Source organism: Calidris pugnax, unplaced genomic scaffold, assembly GCF_001431845.1.
Source record: "Calidris pugnax isolate Ruff unplaced genomic scaffold, ASM143184v1 scaffold24, whole genome shotgun sequence".
NCBI classification, from domain to species: Eukaryota; Metazoa; Chordata; class Aves; order Charadriiformes; family Scolopacidae; genus Calidris; species Calidris pugnax.
In genome coordinates, this window is record NW_015090922.1 from 11,921,015 (window position 1) to 11,947,079 (window position 26,065).

A 26,065-nucleotide genomic window follows, 5' to 3' on the forward strand; every position below is an offset into this window, starting at 1 on the left:
CGGCCGGCGGGAGGGAGGCGGGAGGAGGCGGCGGCGGCTCTGCCCATCGCCAGGGCGGCGGCCGCCCGAGCCGGAGCCCGCCGAGACCCGCGGGGCCCTGCTCCGCTGCCGTCGCCCCCCTCCCGATCCCCCCCACCCCATGCGCGGGGGTCGCTCCGCTGGCTCTTCGGCCTTGGCGGCGGCGGAGGGGGAGGAGGAGGCGGCGCAGGACGGGCGGCTCCGGGCTCCGGCGCGGATGGAAGGTCCCCGGGTGGATGTTTGCTGAGCGGAGGCTGTGCAGTAGGCAGGGCTGGTGGGTCGGCCGGTGTTTCTGATTTGTGTGTGTGTGTGTGAGTGTGTGTGTGTGCGCGCGTGTGTGTGTGTGTATTGTTGTGCGGCGGCACGGGCAGGACTGGCGTGTGCGGGAGCCTGGGATCGCGGCTCTGCCTCCTCTGCAAAGGCTGATCCAGAATTATGGTCTAGGTGAAGGGAGAAGGCTCTTGCTCGCCCCAAGGATTGATTATGCTCGGGTTTTGATCGCATTCGGGGGTTTCTGCAGCCGCGGACGCCTCCCCTTCCCCGGCGGCCCCCCTCCCTTGTTTTCCGTTAGAAACACGGGCAAGAAAATAAATGTATTCACTGGGTGTCGCAAGAGCAAAGGCTAAATAATCAAAGGTAACAGCAGCAGCAGCAAGGCGAAGAGACCCGCACTGTATCCTGCTCCCCCGCTCCCAGACCTGCCCTCCTATTTATTGGCGAGCCCTTCCTCCCTCCCTCTGGGTGCGAGTGCGTTGTGCGAGTGTTTAATCCCGGGAAAAGTGCAGCCATCCAGCCATGGTGGTTTTCAATGGCTTGCTGAAAATCAAGATCTGCGAGGCGGTGAATCTGAAACCCACGGCGTGGTCTCTGAGGCATGCGGTGGGTCCCAGGCCACAGACCTTTTTGCTGGACCCTTACATAGCCCTCAACGTGGACGACTCCAGGATCGGGCAGACCTCGACCAAGCAAAAGACCAACAGTCCCGCTTGGAACGATGAATTTGTCACCGACGTTTGTAATGGCAGGAAGATAGAGATGGCTGTTTTCCATGATGCCCCCATCGGGTACGACGATTTTGTAGCTAACTGCACTATACAGTTTGAGGACTTGCTGCAGAACGGGAGCCGCCACTTCGAGGACTGGGTAAGTGTTCGCACTGTAGATACATACATGTACATATGATTTTCAGTGGCACGGCTCTGGATGCAACATCTGCCTCGCAGAGCTAGGTTGCCAAGGGCATGTAATAGCTCTGAAGGCTTTTCATTATTTCCACGCTTTGTTATACTGAGATAGTCATGGTTACTGTATATCTAGTGCATGTGGTCTACAGGCACGGGAGGAAAGAAAAATATGCTGAATCTAAGTCAGAGATGCATAATTACCACTTCAGTTTCAGAAATTATGTTACATAAATACAAGTCTGCTTATCTTATTGTGTTTGAAAAACCCTAACCAAATGCACCCAAACAGAACATTACCACAAAACCCAGATCCAGCACTTAGACCGAGTTCGTAATTTCGATGTGAACACGCTTGGTCAGCCTGGCAATGACAAGCCTTAAAAATGTAGACCTGACCTCTGATACGAGACACTTCAGGGTCTTCGTATCACTTGAAAGCTCGCTGCATCAACACTGATGCTCCTCCTTCCTTCCCCCAGATGCTCTACACCTTTATGCATAGAGCTAATGCAATGCTTCTTCAAATACTTGAAACCGATAAAAGGGTCCTGGTGGATTTTGGCCAAACGTATCTAACAGCTTCTACTGCATCTTAAAGACCCAGAGGCTAACATGCCTCAGTGGGAGTATAAAAAACCTGGAAAATCCTTGGTCTGGCATCCTCAGGTACTGTGATTTAACACGGAAAATCAATCAAACAAACAAACAAAAAAGAAACAAACGCAGGAAATGTCAATATGTATATTTCACATTTCTGCAGTTAAACAGTTAAATAAGATGTATAATAAAACAAAAGTAGCCGTCTTCTCATTTTAAATGTGCCCTGCTTGACCAGCCACCTGAAATGTGTATGCTCATCTTTTTGTGTATTTATTTGTTATGGTCAAGGATACTAGTCAGGGCAATATTTCTTTGGCAAACAGACAAAGAACCCAGCACCAAAGTGAAAATAACGAGAGTTAATAGCTCTGACTTTCATGTATTCTTTGGGGCTTCTTTACTTAATGCAGTGGTATAAAGAGATGTCAGAATGATGGAAAGGCGTGAGAGAATTAGGCTCTATTTATGCTGATTAGGAGCTGAATAACTTTACTGTTAAAACTTTTATGTTTACAACTTTACAATATCTTTTACTTCTGCTATATATGTTATGTTGTGATAATTAGGATCTAGATTATTCTGATGCTCTATAAAAGCTACTCATTAGTAAACTGGGATAGTAAAACTGGGCGATAGGCAGAGGAAAAATAGCCAAATCAGGAAAAGAGAAATGCAGCAGTATTGCAGATGTCTTTTACCTGTATTGAATGATAATCAAGTTGTGGCTGTCCTGCTATCGAGGGTGGTTTCATCTTTGAGACCAGTGGGGCGAGAACATCACCACAGATTTTTAGTGAGGGAATAATGATTTTGTATGTTCTTTTTGTGTATGGTACACGTTGTGAGTTTGTCGCCAAATCTGGAAGGACCTTGCAGGTTGCAGATGCCAAGTTTGAATTTTGGTGGGGCTAGTGTGCTGGGGTACGTCCTGGCTCTGATTTTTAAGGTGAACTACAACATCTGAACACGTTCCCTAGATAAATAGTGGAATTTAACAGATTGAGGCCCATTGTAAACATGGTCTGGGAGGAACTACATGGCTGAATCAGATAAATGCTGTGTTTTATTGCACCGGGATTCATTGCTGTCCAGCATTCACTGGGTGGGAGGAGACGAGGGAGTGACTACGCTTGTTGTCGATGTGACAGGATTGAGGACATGGCAGTGGATCATAACTGGTCAGCTCAATATAATGCAGCTTCTGAAGCATCACCTTGGTTTCGTGCAGTAAATCCTTATAATGTGGATTGTGTTTGTGTGGTACATGTAATACACAGGGTACACCACCCTCCCTGTATCACAGTTCGAATTGGTGAGGAGGCAAGTATTTACAGGATTGTGCTTTAGCTTACCCAAAATTTTCCCATTTACTGAATGTGTCACTATAATTGTAATACCGAGTATGTTTATTGGATTATTAATAGATAGGGGCCTTCAGAGAACAGGCTCTTACAAAGTCACACTGGGTTTTTTTGTCTGATTTCACTGAGTTAAAGTAAGGCCTGTGGCCATGACATCTCTGTAGAGTCCATAGTGAAATAAATAGATTTACTGGTATCTTCATCAGTGTCTGGGGTCTATATTAAAACCTGAAAAAGAGAAGTTGCCTATGAAATTAATAGTTTTAGAGTACAAGGAAGATGCACATGAACTAAACCAATGTTAGGCTAAGATCTGCTGGTACGATACAGTCAATTTCTTCTGTTTAATAAGAGGACTAATTCCTTCAATTCATTTTTGTCATTAAAGGCAGGTATTAAAGGTAGTACTCGTTCTTAACTTTAAAAAGCAAATGAAAAGCAGCAACCACAGGAACCCATTCTTCCATATTGCCCGAAATATCAAATAAATGCAACGTAAGAAACACTCCTGGAGACCATAAAGTCTTTTTATGCCATTCTGAGGGCTTCCAGTTAAACAGTCTTGAAAGTTTGAACTGGGTACTGCATACTTGTCCAGTGTTTCTGGTGTAATTGCACTGCTGTCCCTCTTTACCTTCAGAATGATGCAACAGTTCTTGCAGGACTGGACTGTCACTATTTAAATAGGTTTGTGAAAATGCTCATGTGCTGAGAACAGCTCTTGTCAATATATTAATAGCTTTAATGCTTTCCATCTCATATAATACAGTATGTATTTTTGTAAGGAAATTTCAATATTTGTTTTATAATATCTGCACTAGGGTCAAGGTTACGTTACTTATCCTGTAATGTATTTCTAGGTTCTTGTCAGAAGTCCAAAACACAAAAAAAGGCTTGCGAAGAAATAATGGTTTGTTTCTTTTCCCCTAAAAAGAAACTGTTTCTCTCTTTAGTCAGCTCACCTACTTTGATTGGTTTTTGCCATTGTGCAAATCCTTGTATTTTTTCTAAGAGATGAGTTTTTTAGGAAAATACCGGGTATTTTTCTCACTGTTAAGCCTGTGCTATATACTGATGCCATGGTTACAGTGGAAACACTAATGATAAACAAGTACAAAGCTTGAAATCATGATAGCGTCTATTGTATTAGGACAAGTCAGATAAATATGCAAAAACCTGATTCCTTCTGTCTACAGAGTATTCAGCAGTTGCAAAAAATATTTTTAACCTTAAGATATGTATAATCCCTCAATATATATATTTAAAAATATAATCAAAGTTATGGCCTAAAACAGTGATTCAGATTTCAGTGGATGGAAGCTTTTAAACAAAATAGATACTTTTGTTTGTTTGTTTTTGTTTGGGGTTTTTGTTTTTGTTTTAAAGATCAACACTAAAATATTTGTTTGGGTTTCTAAAAAAGGTATAGTGGCAATTAAAAAGATGGCTGCTTTTTCAGTGGTGCATCAATACAGACATAGCACAATAAAAGTGTCAGTTTTGCAGATTTTTTTTAGTCATTGCTACACTGCCGTTTTAAAGAGAGCTTTGGATTTATGACATTACAGGCTTTTCTGTAAGCACATAAAATGTTACACAGAATGGCACAAAGTATTCAAGAGGATGTTGGTGAACTTACATTTTGAAAAATATGAAATACAGAACTATAAACAACCTGCAAGTTCTGATTGAAAAACAAACTAATAACATGAAAGCTGTGGTTGTATTTTTTTGAGTTAGATAATTCAGGTAATAATAAAGTATGTCTTTAGCTTTCTTACGTGTGGCACATGTGAACATTCCACTTCAGTTGGTAACACAGCTACATTTTAATGAGTAGATTTGGGATTGGGAAGGAAAATTCTGTTGATATTTAGCCTTGTGGTAACACTCCTGAGAATTAGCACGATCAATGTTTATGTGTTTGGATGATTGGTAGTATGGGTTCTGAGTTCAAGTCCACTTTCCAGAGTTGATGATAGATGAAATCAGTTTGATTGGACTTGTGCCAAAGACTCCATCTAAGGGTCTTTGCCATTAGCTCGATTCTACATGAGAAAACCTATTGAGTCATCCTAAGAAATCCTTTTGTGGGCTAAGTAGTAGAACTCACTAAATCAGTCAGGACATCACATCGTTTAGCAAGAGAAGCCTCTATTTCCACTGAAAATATTTTACAGCTATGTTTAGGTTAATGAAACAAGTTTAATTTTCTGCTGTCTTGAAAAAATCCCTAACACTGTCAGGAAAAAAATAAAACACAGATTTAAGTGAGCTTTTCTTTGCTAGTCCTAAATATCTTTCATACTATTATTTTTTTTCTCTTCAGTGCTGCTTCTTAAGATCTAAATTTAAATCATTATACTTTTTTAAAAACATCCTTCCATATTTCCATTTTATAAATGTGAAGTTAGTCATGCAACTTGCCACCACTGGATAAAGCAAGTTTGTTATGGATGAACATAATATCTCAATAACAATTTGACTGTGAGTTATGGGAAATGTCATGGAAAAGAGGTACACTGTTTTACATATTTGTTGAACTGTTAGTTATGTATTTTTACATCATGCTTACAGTGTACTATTGAAGATATTTTCCTATTGAAAAGACAAGGTCTTTAAGTTGCAGTTCTTGAAGTTAGACACCTAGGTTAATGGAGCTGTGAACGTCATGGTACCCACCTCTCATAAGAGAAATAATAGTAACAAGTACGTCATACATCAGAAAATCTGAAAGCACTTTAGCGAAAGGTCAATATTCCTTCTTTCTTTGAGGATTGGAGAAATAGATGCTTACATTCACCCAGAAAGCCAATAGCAGGGGAGGGATTAAGGGTCTTCTGAGTCCTTGTTCCAGTGAGCTGTCCATGGATGTGAGAACTGCCTCCTTCCCGTGCCTGTGATTGGAATTAACTGGAAAGGCGGCCTAGGTGCTTATCAGAGTTTTTCTGTTTATTTGGGTTTTTTTTTGTTTTTTTTTTTTTTTAAAATGCCTTTTTTTTAGTGAAAAGGGATCTCCTTTCAGTCAGCAGACAGCTGACTGACTAGCTGGCAGACAGAAGTGCAGATCACCCTGCAGGTTAACCTCTGCTTGTGCCATACGCTGCTGAAGGGTGGCATTGGGCTAGCGGAGTATGCTTGTTTGCATATTTTCATTTTTATTTTCATCTGCTGGCTGAACTTATCTCTGCGGATGGTGTTGAAAGGCCTAGGATTTTGCTTGTGAAAGCTTTACATCTCATTTAACTGTGGTTCATGTGCTGCTGAAAAGCATTGTTATCAGAAGAGTATTTGTTGAAATGAAAGGGAAATTGCTGTCCTGTTTGATAGGTTTGTGCATGACAAGGCTGTCATTGAGCAAGGTCTGTCAGGTTTGGGGGGTGAAGGTGAGAGAGCTACCGGGGATCACCAGAGTTTCACAGGGACTCAGCGTAATTGTGAGGGTGAGCGGTTGTCAGGGGGAGATGGGAGATTTTGGAGAGCACTTTGTACAGGTAGAGGTCTTCCTTGCCTTCTCCCCCAGCCTGTCTCCCTCCTGTGCCTCCTCTTTTCCCTCTCTGCTGGGGATGTGGTACAGTCACCACGCAGCTCACCCACTATCTCGTATCAATCTCTTTCTACAGCTGCATAAATCTACTCCTACTCCCTGCTAGAAATGTTCTCTCCTAACAGCTCCTGCTTACCTGCAGTGCTTCCCAGCCTGCTGAGAAGCAATAGAGGGGGAAAAAGCTGCCTCTGTGGTTGCTACTGCAGGGAGAGGGAAAGGGCAAAGTAAGGAAAGGAGGAGATGAGGCATAGAGAGAAACCTGGAGGAGGGTAATGAATAGTTGCTGCTGCCCCACATACTCCAGCTGCCCTTTTGGCAACAGCAGAAAGCTGCCCATGTAGGAGACAGGGATGATCTGGCATAGGCAAAGGGACTAGTTGAAGGTCATGTGTTGCTCACTGACCTGGTTTTTTGTTGGTTTTTTGTTTGTTTGGTTTGGGGTTTTTTTTGGCCTGCTTTGCTCAGTGTATAGCTTTTAAAGTCTCACTTTAGATGTGAAAAAATTGCTCAGGGCCTGAAAAGTGTGTAGTAAAGTGTGCATTTCACTTAGCACTGAATTCTGATACGTGTAGGTGAGGAGCTGATCCCCCGACTGATCAGAATCTCATCCTACTGTTGCTAACGCCAATACCGAAACTGCTACAAAGTTTCATGTAGAAAGTACTTTTTAGAACAATGTTACCAGTAACAGAGTCCAGTTCACAGTCATTAGTTTAAAGCTGGAGTTCAGAAGTATCCAAGTGGGGTGAAAACGATTCCTGCATGTCATTCTTGCGCCAGTTTTTAGGCAATGAGTATCATTATTGCAGCTCAGGCGGTTCCATAGACACTGTGCAGAACTTCACGGTTGTGAGTAAACCACTGATCTCACTGGGTTCACTGGGTTCACTGGATTTCATGCAGGCATGTGTTTAAATTCTTTCCTCAACTGGGGCCTGTGTTCCAAGCGAAAACCGAGAATAAATAACATTTGACAACATCCTTTACTTTCATTTTATTCATGCTGATTTATTATTCTTCTGCAAATCTTGTACACGTAAACCTGGTTTCTACTTTCCTCAGCCATCAAAACTAAATCTCTGCCCTCCCTGTCCAGAATTCTTGACAATACTGCTAAAATGCGGATTTAAGTTGGAATTGTAGGAGTTGGCATCTAAGTGTGATTAGTCTCCACTCCCTAACTAAACTTCCATTTAAATGAGCTTTTGAGGGATTTTCAAATTTTGAAGGGAGGCTGTGAATACAATTTGGGAAAAAAAAATATAAATAGAGGTGAGAGCCTTTCTGCTTGGAATTGTTTGGTTGAATTTGGTTTTGCTTTACCCAGTACTGTCTGAAGCCCCTTTCCCTCTTCCCAGTTATTAGACTGTAGGAGAAAGACATCTACAGTTCATGGTAAGAGAGGTTTTGAAACAATGGGTTATGCAACTAATGGGAAATCCATGGTCAGAGAGGACTGAGAAGAGACTTTCCCTCCATTCACGTGGAGAGGTAGGGCTGGAACTATCTGGTTGTGGAATAAGATCAGAAGTCTACAGACAGCTTGGAAACCTGCCAGTTGGGGGACACACACCAAACCAACCCTTTTGTGTCTCACAAGAAGCTAGACAGAGCAAGATCTGAAGAATGGGAGTATTTTGCATGCCCTTTGGAGTCATGCAAATTGTAGCAGTTACAGAGGTTTCTACCGTTTGGAGGCAAAGCAGTCATTACAGAAGGCTGGCAAAAAGTTTTAACCTTGCATTTGTAAGTGACTGCTTTCCCATTTGGCAGGGAGTCACTAGAAGATTTAAAAAATATATTCGGCAATATTAATGTGAAACTTTGACTGTAAAGCTAATAAATAATTTTAGAGATTGGGTAACTGTAATGGCAGTTCTGTACTTTGCACTATATTAGTGAAGCAAAATGCAAATGAATATGATGTAAGAACATCTGCAGAATTATTATCTACTCTGATCGTTATTCGCAGTCAGTAGCTTGAATTGCTAGTAAAGTTGATTTCAGAGTGTCCTCTCACTTACATTCCTCTAAGAGTGAAAAAAAAATCTTAAATTATCATTGCTGTGATTTAACAGAAGTTACAGAAGCCAAGATTTCACATATTTCTGAGTATCACAGCTAAAAAGCCTAGTGATATTGGCACGTTCCCATTAAATCTAGCAGGAATTTTAACATTTATTTTATTGGAAGCAGTGTTAGAGAATTGCTGCACAGTTCTTAGAGTTTTTCCCTTACTGAACTGTGTAGGGCTTGGATTGTTGAAGAACAGAAGTGAAGAAAAAACATTGCTTTCAGTATTAAGAAAGGCAAAGTTTGATTCCATCAGAGGCTTTCAGGCAGCCATTTCTGCCTTATATTGGCTAACTTGTACTGATTTAATTGTTCTAGACAATAGAGTCATTTTGGTTGTTTCTGGTGTCCAGCTGGGCAATTTCATCATAGGCAGGTACAAAAAAGTGTGAAAAGTGGCTAGATGTTACCAAATAAATTTCACGTCTGCATTGTTTGAGCAGTCAACCCCCGTTTTATATCTGTACCTTAAATGAAGAGTAGGCAAACTTAATACTGTTTCCAATTTAGTATCTTTCAGTACTTTAGGGTATACATACCTATCAAGCCTCAGCATGGGGAACCAGGGTTTCTTAAGCATTTTAGAACTCTTCATTCTTCAGTACATTGGACTTTAATAAAGTCATTGAAAAATATATGGCTTAGTTCAATGTTAATATTTATAAGTATCTTTAGATAGTGACCTGGTAGCAATGAAGCAGATGTAATGGTGGTGGACACATGAAGGGAAAAGTGATACACAGTCTGCGCAGGTGATGAGGAAATGGTTGGAATTGCTTTGCTTTGTTTAACAGATTAAAAGCCAGCAAACAGTAGTGTTTTCTCCTTCCTTGTTTTCTTTCAGTTTCCTCTTTATCATCTCTTTTGTTTTCATAATGCCAATTCTCCATCGTTCTTTATCTGTTCTGGCTTCAAGATGGTCAAAACTGATATGGTGACCTTTACAGGATTGCATAAGATTTAAATGTTGGCAATGCTAGCAGGCTCCATGAATGAAATGTCCTGCTATAGATCTCTACAGAGACAAGTACAGTTTTCTTCTTTGGACTGTATTTACTCATTGCATAAATCTTTGTAGCATCTGTCAACTTCCCTTTACTTCAAGATGAGATTGATCCATGGTCTTTGAAAATGAAGACTAAGAATGTGTTGGAAAAGGAAAGGCTAAAGTCACTCATGCTATGACCTCTTTGGTCTCTTTCTTACATGGTTCTAGTTGGCTTTATTGAAGAAGCTTTTTTTTTTTTTTCCTTCCTTATAACCACATACTGCCTTGGCACCTCTTGAACATTTGACCTCATGGCCCACTTCTTTTCTTCTTAATCACCTCATCCTCAAGTCCTGGCTGTCTCTTTTAACTTTTTGCTCATTTTTCTTGTTATTACTTCCCACATAACCATATTGCTGTTATTGCCACCATTCCAACTCCTTCCCTCTTCTTGTCATTCTGGTGGACCAGTGAGCTGCTCATGTCAGTAGGACTCAGAAGTATCTTCAGTACATGATGCTTTATGGGATTTGCTCAGCTGCTCTTATCCAGAGCATGTCCCCACTGAGCTTCTCAGCAAGCAACAGGGAACTAACTGATCAGATCGATGGCTGTCGGAGTAGTTATCATCAATCAGAAGTGATGCACTGAGTTTCCAGTTAGTTATACTGCAGAAGTGGTTGAAGGAGGAAGTGTAATATGGTAGCTTTGAACTTCAAGGAAAAATCTCTGGTTTTCGCAGAGTCAATGGGATATTGAAGGAACATGATGTGTCTCTGAAAACTGAACTCTCCCAAGCAATGGAAACACTGTTGTAAAATTTTAGCTGGTACTGACTGTTGGGATTTTCAGGGACTCCTAATCACAGAAAATACCTAGTATCGTTTGTTGTTTGGTTGTTTTGTGGTTTTTTTTTTAATATATAAAGCAGAATTATGGTTTCCATTTTCAAAAAAGTACAGTTGAAGCACAAGTCAAAAAGGCAGATTGGGGAACCCAAAAGAAATAATAGGAAAATGCTTACCAGTGTGAAAGGCTGTAGCAGTGGCTTAGCAGCAGCCTATCAGTTCAGCTTTGCTAGGTGTCTCAAAATCTCAAGGGGAGGGGAAATAGTGGAAATTTTAGTGGAGCTATTTGGAGATCTTGATGCTTTTCATTATGTGGTGCTTTTCCTCAAGGAGTTGACAGGTTTAGAGGGACAGTTCTTATTATCTAGTCCATGGTTATTTCTGAGTATCCCATATAGCTTTATGAATGTTTGAAGTCACTCACTTCTAGGGAACTACTGGATTTTCCTATATAATTCCATGAAAGCTGGTATTAACTGTATTATTACATTTGAGATTTTTCTTTATCAATTGCTGTGTTAGAGCACTTCAAGTGCAGTAATCAAATACAGACAGATGTAATGATGTATAGGGTTAATCTTATATACTAATGTCCCTGGGCTGAGATAAGCTTTGTTAGGTTTTATTCCACAACTTTACTCTTTCTGCCAGCAAGTTCTCAGATCCATGTCAAGGCTCTGAGAGGGGAAAAGAGGAAAGAAGAGTTTTATTAACCTCTTGCAATGACTTTGCAGAAATGCAAGCTGTTGATCAGCAAGTGACAGTACTTTTCACCTAAAGAGCGATACCTTATAGCTGATGATCTTTATGCAACAATTTATTTATTTTTTTATACACATATATATAGTAAAGCCCATTACTTTAGAAAGAATATTGGTTTAGTGGTCATATTTAGGCAGTAGCTTTGCATGTGCATTTTTATAAGGCCATGTAAAAGGTTTTAAAATACAAATTCAGCTAAACTGATTTCTAACAATTCGTGGTGCATTAGCAGACCAGACACCATGATCTAGACAAGTTCCTATGATCTCTTTAGGTGTTCTCTCCTTGCTAATTCATGCTTGTTCTTTGTCTCCGCTCTGCTGTTTGTTGCAAGATGCTTTGCATAGGGGATATCATATTACCTTCTTGTATATATCATTTAGTAGGACTGTGGGGTTTCAGCTGGGACAGAGTTAATTTTCTTCCAGTTAGCTGCTGTGTTTTGGGTTTAGTATGAGAGTTTTAGTTGTTGCTAAATAATGCTTATATTAAGTCAAGGACTTTTTCGGCTTCCCATAGAAGCTGAGGGGGAGCATCGACAGGACAAGCTGGCCAAAGGAATATTCCATACCATAGACGTCATACTCAGTATATAAATGGGTGTTGGCCGGGGGGCAGGACTCCACAATCACTGCTTGGGACAGGCTGGGCAATCGATCATTGGGTGGTGAGAGCAGTTGTATTGCATCACTTCATTTTGTATAGTCTTTTACACCCCCCCTTTTTTTTTTTTCTTCTGTTACTGTTCTTTTAAACTGTCTTTATCTCAACACATGAGGCTCTTTTTTTCCTTTTTTTTTCTCCCTTGTCTCCCTATCCTACTGGGGGGTGGAGAGTGAGTGAATTGCTGTGTAGGCCTACTTGCTATCTGGGATTAAACCACAACACATCCTTATCCCTTTTTAAAAGATGTTCCCTGTACAACAGTACTATGATATAGAAAAATAGATCAGGTACAGTTGACCTCTGTTTTTCATAGCCCAATGCAGTGCAAAAAGAAAAAACCTTTCTCTGTTTGTTTTCTTGGGAAGTAAATATGTGAGTAAGCAAAAAACAATATACCTTAAACACAGTATACCTTAAGCACAAAAGAAGTTTAAGTCTGTTGCATGTGCCATATGCTAAGGTCTAGGGGCATAAGTTGTCTCGCACACCTATTCAAAGCTGATGTTCCTATATTGATTTTAATGGGAATTTCTTTGAGTGGTGTTCCCTGTTGCTGGAACTGTTGTATCCCTTAGTTGCATACATAGTGATTCCTCTGTGCTACTGGCTGAGTTAGGGAGTTGGGTAGTTCATCAACTGAATTCCTTATGTATTTAATATTGCACTTTATGTATTCTTCATAATTGAGGTCTATTGTAAATTTTTCAGGTATGTGGAAGTCACATGAAAAATGTAGGCTCCTGATTCAGCAGTTTTTTAGAAGTGTTACGCAGCTGCATTTTCATCAGTGGTTATTTCAGCGTCTTATCTGTTTCTGAATGAGTTTGCGAATGCATTGTGAGCTGTTTGTGAATGCATTGGTCAGAACAGTAGGTTCTGACCACCAGACCTTCTCTTTGGTTTGTTACATACATGTTTTCTTGCAAGTTGAATTGTCCAGGGCATTTTTAAAGTAAAAAAAAAACCAAACAAACAACAAAACCGTAACATTTTTTTTCTGACTGATTCTTCAGTAGTAAAACAATAGTAAATCATTGGATATTTGAAAAAATGAAATGAAACTGATCTCTAGCCTTGTTTGAATGTACTCTGGACATCAAAGTGACTGGCTTTAACATGTTCCAACTGTTATATTTTGTTTAAAATCTGTGTACTCTCCAGCCAAGCACTGTTTTGTTATATCAGTGTTATTAATACCATAAAGCTTTCAAATCCCTAGTGTAATCCAAAGTTTGCAGTTTTTAAAATCAGATTTAAAATCAGATGTGAAGTGTGAGAATGTCATTTTGTCTTTTATGCTGTTCCTGGAGGACCAAGGTTAAAAAAAAAGCATCTGACTGAAATGGAAGGCAGGCAGAGTGAGAAATGGGGGCAGCTCTGGTGAAGCCTGTTCTCCCTACAGCAGTCTCCCACTGGACTTCTTCTGTTTGGGACCTGGGTGTAATTGTGGCAGTGATCAGTAAGACAAATTACAGGCCGAATGTTTTGTAGAGCTGCCAAAAAGTTTGCAGCTCGTCCAGCAACTGTGAATCAGCCCTGCACCCTGTTTGCAGACTAACAAGTAAAAGCTGCTTCCCAGCAGCAGCGTGCTGGTCTGCAGAACCCCTCTATATATAAGCTTTATGCACGGTTAATCAACTTCACAATGCAAATGACATGAATTCTCAGAGACATTTTATGCACCTATGAAAATGTACTTGATGCTAGTGATACCCTCAGTGAGACAGGAGTGAAGTGCTGAAACCTTGATGCATACATTCTGGCAGGGTGACAGTTTTAACCATAGGAGTTATTAGTTTCTCTTTGCTAATGCTCACTATGTGTTAGGTAGTCTAGAAACAGGAGATTCATAGTTTCTTCCTGGAGGAGCTTATGCTGTAAAATCAGAAAACTTATTACCTCCCTTTTGGATAATGAGGTCATAAACTGCAGTGGAAGATCTATGAAGGTTTTTTACTTGTATACCAAGATAGAATTGATGCGCAAAAGCCATAGAAAATGCATAACAAAATACAAATTTATATTTTTCATAACAGAATTATACAAAAGAAATAAATGGTGTGTTATTGTAACTTTTAAAAATGCATTTGATGGCCTTGGGGAAGCAGTGTCTAACTGAGTAGTTAAGGGAGGGTGTTTTTATTCACATGAGTAAGCAGAGACAGAGTCTGAAGCTTAAGTTGTGTGCCAAACCAAGGAACATGTAATAAGATGAACAGTCAACAAAGTGAAGCCACTTTATCATAGACCAGATTACACAAATAAGGAAGATCATATTTGCAGCAGGCTTTATTTAAATAAAAGTTTCAAAATGTCATAACAGGTCACAACATAAAAATGGTTGTCATCAGTATTGCTTGGTTTTCCTTAGTGTTTGTAGTAACAGGTGAGGTTGGTGAATTAATTTTCACTGTGCACAAAGTGTTCCTGATTCTGATTACTCTACGGTCTGAAGTTTTTGTGAGCTATGAGATAATGTGTAATAACTTCATCATAATCTCGCTTGCTGTGAACTGGTCAGACAAGTTTTTACATACTTGGTTGTCCTGCATCTACTTGTGATGTAACACGTTATCTCCTCTCTCCTCTGTAATTTTTGCCTTTATTTCCATTCACATAATTCCTTCAAACAAATGAGGATGTCAGTAATAGTAAATGATGGGATGGGCATTCTCTCATAATACAGGTATAAAATCTTATAAAATTAATAACCCATTTTTTTATATCAGTGGTTCCAGAAGAGGCCTTTGTCTGCTTTAGATTTACATGTAGTGATACATAGATCTTATCTGTCTCAGGTAGTAATGAAATTCATTAGCAAAATATCTGAGTCTGGAGAATCTTGAGCACAGTCATCTTCACAGCATTCCTAAGAGGAAGCATCATGGATGGAGAAACTGTGTTCCTCCATGTCTCCCAGAAGTATATCAGAAGCATTATAGTTGTAATCTCAAGAATTTGCAGTGGAGATATTAATATCCTCATATTTACAGAGGGGAGACTGGGGCTGAGACCCAGACTCCTGAAATAAAGTTTTTGCTGATACCTTTTAGATATCTTTCTTTTTGTCTTGCATCGTTTTCCTCATCTGTTTATTCCTCTTTTTACTCTCATTTTCTAAAATAGGGATTCCTACCATCACATTTCTATTTCCTTGCTGTAACGTAGCTTTTGCAGGCAATTTGGTTTATGGTTTGGTTTTTTTTTTAAATTTATTTATTTATGCGGTTTAAATTCTGCAACACCTTTATTGTGTGAATGCTTTCCTTCAATTGCAGCAAACAAACAGAAATGCAGGGCCTCTGTCTCGCTGTGTTCTTGACACTGGAGCTTTCTCTGTAGAGGTATGGATCTATATGGATCTGCAAAACTAAAAAGGCTTCCAAACTGTCAAAGCAGAGTCAGGAGCTTGAACCTGGGCTGCCTTTGCGGGTGAGTAGTTGGGGGCAGCACCAGCTTTACTGTAACGGTGAAAAAGGTACCATCTAGAGGCATCCTGCATGCATATACTTGGAGCGTGTCTGGTATTGAGCCTACCTGTATATGAATATAGATAGACTGTCAAAGAGTTGGGATGTGCGGATCTCTTTGAAATGTAGAATGAATTGTTTTGAGGGCCTTTGAAAGTTGTTATCCCAACTCATATTTCTGTATATCATTTATAATCCCATACCTGTAGTTAGTATGGTAGAATTTAAGAGCAGACAAAGTGTCAAAGTTGAAGTATTTGATGTTAGATTGTTCATGCACTAAATTGAGAGGAAAGAGGACTTCCATTTGGATCACTCATTTGAAGAAACAGGACATTTAATTTTCCATTTTTAGGGCCCTGTCTTTATTCCTAGCAGTAGATGTGATAGGTTTTTACAAAAAGGCTTAAGATCCTACAGCTGCAGTTGTGTGAAGAGGGAGTGAGTGCAGCTGGTGTGTGCTGTGGAGCAGCTGTGCAGTGCAGAAAAGCCTGATAGCCCAACACCTGAGTGAGTTTATAAAACAGATACCGTGAGATTACATTGGTGCTGCCTGCCTGGCAAACTGCTGGCCTGTGTTTTACATAAGGCTGTCCCTGCTTTAGAAAAACCCACAGAGTCACTACACCAGGTACGCTAACATGGCTTGGGGCTAACATGTTGTGCTTCAGGATTGATGCAGGGTGGGAGAAATTTGGTGCAGATCATAGCAGCTGGGGCTTTATGAATTTGGGGAAGAGAGATTCTGGGGAAATTGAAAAGAGGTGTCAGTTTAGTTACTCAGACCTACTTTGCAAAATTATTCATTATTTGTTGTATTTGAAGCTCAAATGAAGTGGGGGAAGGACACAACATACTTTCACAGTGAATAAACTCCATTCTCTTGGGTCTTTTGATATTGTGGATATTGCTGAGCTTCCTGATGAGTATAAATTTAACAGCTGGACTTGTAAGTGTAGTAAAGCTTTTCACTTACAGTTCTTTCATCCAAAAGGTAGTGTGCAGACATGACAGAAAAAATGTCAAAATGTGGATTGTAAAATCCATCATACTAAAAGTAGTCAGTGACAGAATATCAGTTTTGTGGTATTATGCGGAGCTGAAGGCATTGGAGTGCAAAGGTGATGAACTTAGAGTTTTCATCTGTTTATGAGAATTGACTTTAAACTCACACCTTATGCTTTTCTGTATAGACAATTTGATACTGACTTTGCAATACAGTGATCGGTGATCTACAGCAAGAAACTAGCACCCTCAGAATATAGTCTTACGAATTTGCATGATTTCAAACGTTATGTGGCTCATGAAATTCAATTAGAATAGCGGCTTAAGGGAGTATGTTAACAGCTTGATTTCTTACTGTAGGCTTTTAATAGTGTGACACCTTTGACTCCAGAGAAGCTGCGATTTCCTTGCATTAAGCAAGTATCAGAAGACACAGTGCCAGATATAACCAATTCTCCTCTAGTTGTCCTGGTGTCACAGGTTTACTTTCCTGGAACAGTAACGCTGACTAAGGATGAGCTTTGTTAAGACAGAATGCTTTGAATGTATACTAGAATTGAATGAATAGTAGATGAATACAAATTTGTTTATTAATATTGTTGGCAGGTCCACTGTACGATGTGAGACCATGTCAGTCATTATCGTTTCAGTGTGAAGTTAACATTTGTGTTCTCGCTTCTTAAAATATGAATATAGTATGTTAGATATTCATCTCGAGGCTGACATATTTCAACAGCAAAACAGAGAGTGTGTGGGAAGAGTACCCAGCAGTCCTGAAAGTACATCTGCTCACAAACCAGGTTCCCAGTAAGAGCAATAATCGAAGACCCTGAGTAGGTAACTTGTGCCTCAAAATGCCATCTGCCTTGAAGCTCCCATTTCACAGGACTTAAATCTTCAAACTCAAGGGCTCAATGCTACTTTCTTTCAACCCTACTATACTAAGGGATGCTACTTTTCCAGTACCTCTTCCCCCTTGTACCTTATTCTTCCAGTGGTACTTGTGTATTGGTTGCTGTTTGCATCTCCTTGTTTGAGAAGTACCTTACTTCTGCTCCTGGCAGAATTTAAAAATGATGGTGACAGGCTGCATTTATTGAAACTCCTTTAGGGATCCTGGTTCAGAAACAGAGTATATAGCCACAGAAGACCATGCATGTGCTAGCCTGATTGATTTAAATTAAAAATAAAAATAATAAAAAAAATGGTTTTGGCTCAGAATAACTGGCATACATGAGGATTAGACGGGATGAAATAATTCATCTTCATTTATTTGACTACGTATTCTGTATTTTCTTTCCTGTTAGGCATCTAGGAAAGGAGATCCCATTCTCCACCACCTCTGTGTTCTTTTCTTCCCTGGAGAGACTGGTAGCAGCTTTAGTTACAGTTAACACATTTAATCATTAGAGAGCTTAATCTGAAGACCTACTTTGTTACACTGTGTTACCCAGTGGCTCCATGCAAATGTGAGATAGGTATAATGGATAAAACACATTAAGGCTGTGAATATGTGTCAAAGGAAGAGGTTACGTTGACTGGAAGGGGAGATGTAAGGCAGCCTCCCTTTTAGGGTTGTCTGAATGATAACTGTGAAAGCAGATACAGAAGGAAAATATGTTACTGAGAGAGAACAAAAGCAAGTTTGGTCAGGTATTTCAAGGCTAAGGCGACTCAGTTGAGTTATTACTGGCTCTTATTAGCATGCCTGAAAAAAGTAATGTTCTTTGCTGCAGCTGGGTGGCCCTCGGAAAGGGGAGAGATTCTTTCCTGCCTTTTGAAATCATCAAAGAATATGAGAGTAATCATTTCCAAAGTTATCTCTATGTCGGAAAGCCTCGCTGTTCAGGATAAACCAGGGTAAACAAAGGACAAATAGGAAGTGACTTTTAAAAAGTATGGATTTGAACCTGCGAGGTGCTGAGCGTTTCCAGTGAAATGCTGAGCTTGCTTGATTTCCAGTAAGTTTATGGCTCTTGGTTCAAGACAGGATCAGGTCCTAAGATTAGATCTGCTCTCTGAAGTAAAATCAGGTTACTGCTGTCATCTTGTTTTAACTGCCAATATTGCTTGCAGTGCACACCATCAGTGCTCTGTATGTACGCAGGCATGTACAGCACTTGAGTAAAGATAGAAGCCAATCTACAGGGACTGTATCACTTTCACATTTTCATTGTTTGTTTCATTTCTGTTGTACTATTAAGAACTCTGATATGGAAATGAGACATCAAGAGGGTAAAGCACAAGGACTAGTAAAAGGAAAAATCCTTCTTTAGTTTTGCTGTCATGTTTAGGAACATTTGTACATGGTTTTTGCTTATCTCGAGTAAAATAATGCCAAATTTGTGTAGTACTTTTCATCATTAGAGTCCTAAGTGGATATCACTTTGATGAATGTGTTGAATATGCAATCAAGACCTTTGGGTAGAGGAGTATGTAGTGGTGTTGTGCTTCACTTTCAGATGAATTGCAAAGCCCTTCACATTTATCTTTGTTGACTTCAGCAGAGCCATTCATGGAGCCATCTCAACTGGCTGGTACCAACATTCAGAGCTTGCAGATGTTTGAATTAGACTCCTCCTCTCTCACTAATACATTACTGTTCCTATGAGATTAATTTGATACCAGTATTCTGAGTGCAGTCATTATTGGTGTTATTTGAACTAAGGGTGGGTATAATGAGACTTCACTTCTGTGCTGAAGAGGAAGACTACCTGTTTCATCAGACTAGTTTCTACAAGTTACACAAGGAAGTCTATATGCTGTAAGCATGAACTGAAAAATGTACATGAAATAGGCTGATTCAGTTCTCTCATGATTTATTGTTGTTATGATGACCAAGTGGTTAAAATTTTTGCATCTGGTTATTGCAGCATCTTGAAATAAAACTATGTGAAATGGTATTCAAGTTCTTAGTGACATGACAGAAATGAAGCATGGTTCCTATTTTTTTGGCTGAAATATTGTATCTATGCTAATGTTATATAGAAGACTTGGACTATTATGGGTCAAAAGGATTTTGATTATATTATACCTTTCTCAGTGTTTGTGTTTTGCTCTGTTTTCTGTGGCTTGAATGAAACTTGCGCATTTGTTGACCCTTCCAATATATGGATTGTAAACAAATTGGAGGCAAAGGGGAGGAAAAATTTAAGACAGATTTTGAAAAGAAACAGTGCTTAATTCTACCAAAGCGGCTGCCTCAGGCTTCAGTGCTCAGTGTTTCATCAAACAGGTTCTTCTACCTCTGTTTCCTCATTCCTCCTTAGGAGAGTCAAGCTGACCATGCTCAATTAATTTCAAGGCTTCAGAGCCGTACTTGTACTCCAGAGAAAGAGACGAGTGCCTCTATGCCCATGGACCAGTAGCACCCAGGAAATACAGACCCTGAGCTATAATAATTTGGAAGAGAGGATTGTTTTCTAGGGCAGCTTTTTTCCACTAGGTGCATGATGACACCTTCTGGGAGGCCACAGGAAGACTCAACCAAATTTAGCAAGCAAGAGAGGAAGTTGCTCCTTTGGTTGCGAGGCGATCTCCTGTTAAGCCTGAGGAACCTTGTTTCCCATCATGCGATGATGCAAACCACCCAGAAAATAACGCAAAGGACGGGCCTGGGAAATAGGGCATATTCCTTATTATACAATATCTTGAGTGAACAGTATTGCATAATTGTATTTCTAAACTCCTTTAGGGTATAGACTTCCCGTTACACCTTCATGAGCCTAAGTATTTGGTACAGGACTTCCCTGAAAGATATGGATAAGGATAACTTCCTCAGAAACTTTTGCAGACTGTCCTTTGAATCTCTGGGTTCTCAGTGTGACAGTTAATGTGCTTTAGACAGTGCCTACTTTGAGAAAGAGTGAGACAAAACATTTCTCTTTACTATACTGACAGGGTCAAAATTAGTTGAATATTAGCAATTAATTTTGAAATGGAAGGTATAACTACCTCTCCTTCAGCCAGGCCTGCAGTGATCAAAAGTTGGGAAAGAACTGTTCCCAGTTTGTTTACCAATACAATGAATAACTAACTGTGTGATATTTTTGGCTTGCAGACTGTCAGCTTCAAAAAGGGAGTCCAGAAGCCTATAGAGCTTTAAAAATACCTTGTGCTACTTATGAACATTAGGGCTAAACATTCTGGTTGTTTCCCTGACTCTCAAGGAACAAAAAGAGCCACATCTGTCCACTCTTTTTGCATAATATGGGGGGAATAAAGGATGGTGAGTTATGCTCCGCACAGCCCTTACTCCTCTTTTGAGCCCATGAAGTAAATAGTGTAAATAGTGACACCTTGGTTAGTTTGGATTGGGTCAATCTATGGGCTATGGAGCCCCTCTCTGTGAGACAAGGCAGTTGGGGCCCTTGAGGAAGTTTTCACATGGGAGAAAATCTCCTACAAGGTAACATGGAGCACAAGGCTTAGCAGGAATGAACTGTTGTTTGGAGAGTTTTTGAAATCAGTGTGCTTATCTGACCCTTTCTCTTTTAAATGAAGACAGTAAAGCTTGGTCCTCCCTCTTCCCTCACCCCCTTGTTTTCTACAGGAAAGCAGCATGAATCAAAGCTGGCAGGGTGGTCGGTCCCACTAGATAGCATTGCCTGAGTAGAAAGAAGAAAACAGTGATCATAATTGCAGCACTAAAGAAATTAGGTAACATCTGAAGGCACGAATGCATGTCCCTGATAAATGAGCCTTGATATTGTTGTTAAAATGCTTATGAGAAGCCAGGACACATACAGCCTTCTGCGGTCTTAACACATCACTCTGTACATAGTGTGGTCCTGTAACCTGATAAAACAATATGCTCACAAGATGTACTGCAAGGTTATTGGATTGTACCTAAATTATTCCATACTGGATGATTTATGCAGCTTGTTTATATAGGCGGAACTCTTTGCTCCTATATATCTTTAACACCAAGGCCTTAGTATGTTAACTATGAAATTGTGTAGACTCTTCTGATACCTACAATACCCTGATCGATACCTCATCCTCGGGTGAGAGAATGCGTCCGAATATTGGCCAAATAGAGACTGAGGGGATTAGGCACTGTCCTTGCTGATCTGGTTATTCAGCAATTGCCCACTAGGAGGTTTCTTGCACCTTTGCTCAGTGTGTTCTGTGGGGGTTACTGAAAGATTTCTTCAATCTGCAGACCTCTGACAAAAGCATGGCTGTTCCTGTTTTCCATCTGAGGCTGCCAGAGGTAGTGGTTACATGTACAGTATCAATAGAGAACTCTTTTTTTTCCTAGCTAGTGTAGTTTGATCATCGACTGCTTTGATTAACCAGTGCTGGGGCTTAAAGCGAAACATTGTTCTTTCCATTCTTTGTAGGGTTCTTGGCAAGGAGTGGAGAAAATATAGTCACTGCTGCCTTTTCTCTCTGAGTTAATTTTGTTTTCTGCTCTTTGTGCTCAAGCACAAAATGAAATGGTTTGCAAATAAACAAAATATTAAAACTAAAAAGTACTTTATATTCCCTCCTCACAGAGCTTGTGTGAAGATAAATAGGAACAGATCATGTTGGGAAAATATTTCTTTCCCTCCACTCCTGAAAATACAGCAATCCCTCTGTTACTGAGATTTTCTGCAAGTAAACCACAAGCAGGCAGGCTGAGTGCAGCCAGCTACAGGACGATAGCCTTGTTTTTGTTGTTGTTGGGCTTTGGGGGTTTTTAACTGCAGATTTAGCCATTACGAATTGAACCACTAAAAACACATCAGTGTTATTTTGAAAATTCACAGCAGATTCAGCTCAGACCAGGAAGTGAGGTGTTGTCCTTTTAAAGCCTGATATACAGAAAAGGGTATTTCTGACGCATGACCTTCAGCGAACAGGAATTCCTCTACTCAAAATCTCATCCTTACCATGAACTTCACTGCCGCAATTCATCCTCTCACAGCTGTGTGAAAAGTGACATATTGTGGAAAAAAACCCCACAACCAGCTTTGAGATATTTTGATCATATTTTCTTAAATAAATAACAAGGGCTTGCAAAATGTAAAGCATGCACTTTTGCTTAAATGTTTTGTGTGTAAATAAATGTGATTTTAAGTTACAAGAGTTTTTTTTAGTAGAGTTCATTAGCTATTAAGTAAATAACTGATCAGATTGTTAAAATCTGTTTAACTATCTAATTGTAAGTATCACAATAGAAACTGCTGGGGCTTAGGTTTTTAGAAAATCTGGTTTGAATTTTGAGTGGTGAGTATTTGAAACTCTATGCTGAAAAAATCTGGCTCTGCATGTGCTTTTTCATATATGTTTGCTTTCACTTTTTTTTTTTTTTTCAACTCTCTGAAGACCATTTTCTCTTTGGGGCTGCCTGTGATACTGCATTAACGTCACATCTCTGTGGTGCAGGAGCTCAGCACACCCCAAAACTCCAACTGGCAGGGAACCTCATCTCCTCTCCTTGCTCTCTGGGTGCCCACCACGTGCACAGCCCTCTGAGAAGAGGCTCTCTGCCTGGGAGGGTGACAAGCTCGGAGATGTTAATGTGTTCTGGGATGGGTTTTATCACGAATGTGCTTTGAACTTCCTGAGAGTGAAGCGACACAGCCTGGCAGCTAGGGAGTTGGTTTGGGGGACAAAATCGGGTGGCTTCTGGTTTTTGGAGCATTCTCAAGTTAAGATACTGCTCACTTCCCCCTCCTCCCTTGCAGAACTGAGAGCAGCCAACATTAGAGGAAAACCTGGCTCCTGAGCATTTTTCCCCCTGATCTCTTCACCTGGCTTGTTTTCCTTTTTCTCCTACGATCTCAGCTGGCTGAGCTTCAGTGCCAGCCTATTGAAAGCAAAGGCACGTGCTGGCTTACAGAGGGAGAGAGACCCGAGACAGGATATTTTTTTTTTTTTTTCATTTTCTTTTGCTGTCTTTCTCTCTCTCTCTCAGCCTTGCGCTTAAAGGCAGTGAAAGAACACCTAGTAACTGGTAGGTTTGAGAATTTATGACCATAGCAGGTAACATGCAGTGCTTAGTCTGAGGTGAAGTGAATTAACAGTAATAATTTTGTGCCGATACTGAGTATGACTGCTGCTAAATGAATGCAAAAATACAGCCTTTTTGCCAGAGACAGAGTCTCTGGAAGGCATTGATTTGAAGCCTCTTTGGAGTGGGAGAGGGAAGTATCTGGCAGGCATCTTTTCTAGGACTCTGCACTTCTAGAATTTGCCAGTTCCTGCTGTTTAACAGCCCAGATTTGCTAACCTCCGGGACATACGGCAAGGCCTACTTTTTTCTTCTCATTTCTGTGTGGAAATGGGTGTTGGCTAGAGCTAGATAACGATGAAGAGGGGATATGTTGCTGAGATTGCTCTGGTTTTGCTTTTGTTTTGTTTGCCGGATTATTTTATTTAACCTGGGGCAATTTATTTCTAGTGTTTAATTTTAAAAGCTTGCAAGTGACAGAGACATCATTGAGCGACATTCCATTGTTTGAAGAAGAAAATGAACAAATAATAGTTTTGTAACTCAAATTCCTATAAAAGTATTGCAGCTGCTAATTATGTAGAGGCTGTATTGTTTTTATCTGTAGGATGTGGTAAACGTACAAGAAATTCTTCCTTGAATTCTCAAAACACAAATGAATGCAGCGGATCCAAATAAATGTAAGAGATAAGCACTAATGAAGTGAAACTAAAGATCTTGGAGGACTTTGAGGTACATTAGGAGAAGGCAGGATGGCATAGGCCTCGTAGTAGATGCTGACATTTCCATGCAGTAGCAGTGCAGATCAATCAATACAGATCTTTGATCATAGGCGAGTTTTTACATTAATTCATAGACTGGGGATGAAGTCAAAATCAAAGGGCTTGTATGATCGTATACCTGGAGAGACAATACTATGCCCTATGTGTAAGCAGATATAAGCATGGTGTCATAGTGTCAGATAGTACTCACTTATAGATGCTCAAAATAGTTGCTCATATTTAAGTTCAGTGTTGTCATTGTAGTTACTGAACTTCTGACAGCTAGTTTTGCCAAAACTGTTTTTAAAAGTAGTTAAAAATTACCCAGTTTTGCTAAGGAACAGGGCTGAATCATATTTTAAACTGTTGGAAAATAAAGTTTATGATGTCTCAAAAACAAAATTTATGAACAGATATAAGCCCCACTTCAAAAAGTCTACATTATATGACTTTGCAGAAAATGTTCTAGCTTAATTATAGTAATGTGCCTCGAATTTTCCAGTGGGGTCATTTATTTTGAGTGTACGTCTCGTCTCTTATTACTGTAACTACGAATAAGCCTGTTGTTGGGTATGTGTTGTCTAAACGTTGCACGTAACTTTCCTGGAATTTGTAAAGCTATTCTGTTTGACATTAGTTGGCGTACCTTGTTTGCAACCCTTGTAATCCAAAAATAAAATATTTATGTGTCTCTAGTAGCAAAGTACAAAGTACCATATTAAGAACAACCATATACGGACCTAGCTCTGTAAGATGCTGACTGTTGTCGATTTCCCCTAGCTCAGCAATTGGCTTCACATCCCTCTCTTAAAACCTACTGGAACTACTGGGAATTTACAACTTTGAAACCAGGATCATCATCTGGTTTGGCTGTATGAGGCAGACAGAGATTAAACTCTTCAGTTTAGGGTGCCATCACAGTTGAGGTGCTGCTGTTTCAAGACAGAGATGTTGGCTGCAGTGGTTTGGCTGCTGGGAAGGGTAGCTGTCCTTTATCTCCACTACGCGCCACATACTACAACATAGCTCACTTTGTCACCAAAATGGGTGGAAGAAAGCAGGAGCTTTTGGAGAAATATATGTAAGGGAAATGTGTTCCTTTTCTCAGAAAGGGGACTGCCTTTTGGCCATCCCCTGGGGCTTGGGGGAATTGCCCAGCAGGCTGGAGGAGAAGGCACTGGTCTGCCACCCAGAAATTTACTCACAGCAAGAGCTGTGAGATCCTCCAGGTTTTTGGCTGTAGGAGAGTTGTGTTGATTGATAGGCACCAAGCTACAAATAGTGCACCTTTTCTTTGCTTTATTTGCTTATTTGTATGTCCAATTCAATATTTGTTTTGTTTTTATCCCTGGCTGAGGATTATATTTTTCCTATATGCTTTGTTTTGTGAGAAGGAAGGGAAAGAGACATAGGTTGAAAGTCCACCAGCCTTTCCTATCTAAGGTTTTAGAGGTATGTTGAGGATTTTCTTCAAGAAGAATACTGTGCCAGCCATATGGTCTGCCAAATAGTATTTCACTCTGTACTGCAGTGAGATATGTTCACGTATGTCTTTCGCCATCCTGTCTCCTTTTTTAATCTAATTTAAATAATTTCATTGTGGGATAACAATAACAAATTCTATAAACATTGTGCCAATTTCAGGCCTCAGGGTTAGCAAATCAGGTGTGCAGAGGTAGCAGGGGAGTCTAAAACACATCTCAGTGTTTTTTATGTGTATCCAGAGGTTTAGGAAGAATAAAGTTATGCCCTTTGACTTTCATCTTGCATTATAATTTTTAGCATGGAAAGGCTGAATGTAGATGCAAAAGATGTGCACTGCTTTTATCGTTTATGTGT

General features: G+C 40.0%; 1 protein-coding gene across 2 annotated transcripts in view; it reads left to right on the top strand.

Moving 5' to 3' along the window:
- Positions 1-72: 72 nt before the first annotated feature.
- PRKCE (protein kinase C, epsilon) overlaps positions 73-26,065 on the top strand; it is a 295,554-nt gene continuing 269,561 nt past the window's right edge. The window contains exon 1 of one of the 2 annotated variants that reach the window (XM_014950985.1): positions 73-1,161. In XM_014950985.1, the coding sequence (XP_014806471.1) occupies positions 814-1,161 (348 nt within the window). In that variant the 5' untranslated portion in view covers positions 73-813. The remainder of the gene's footprint in view (positions 1,162-26,065) is intronic. The other variant, XM_014950984.1, reaches the window with a different exon arrangement.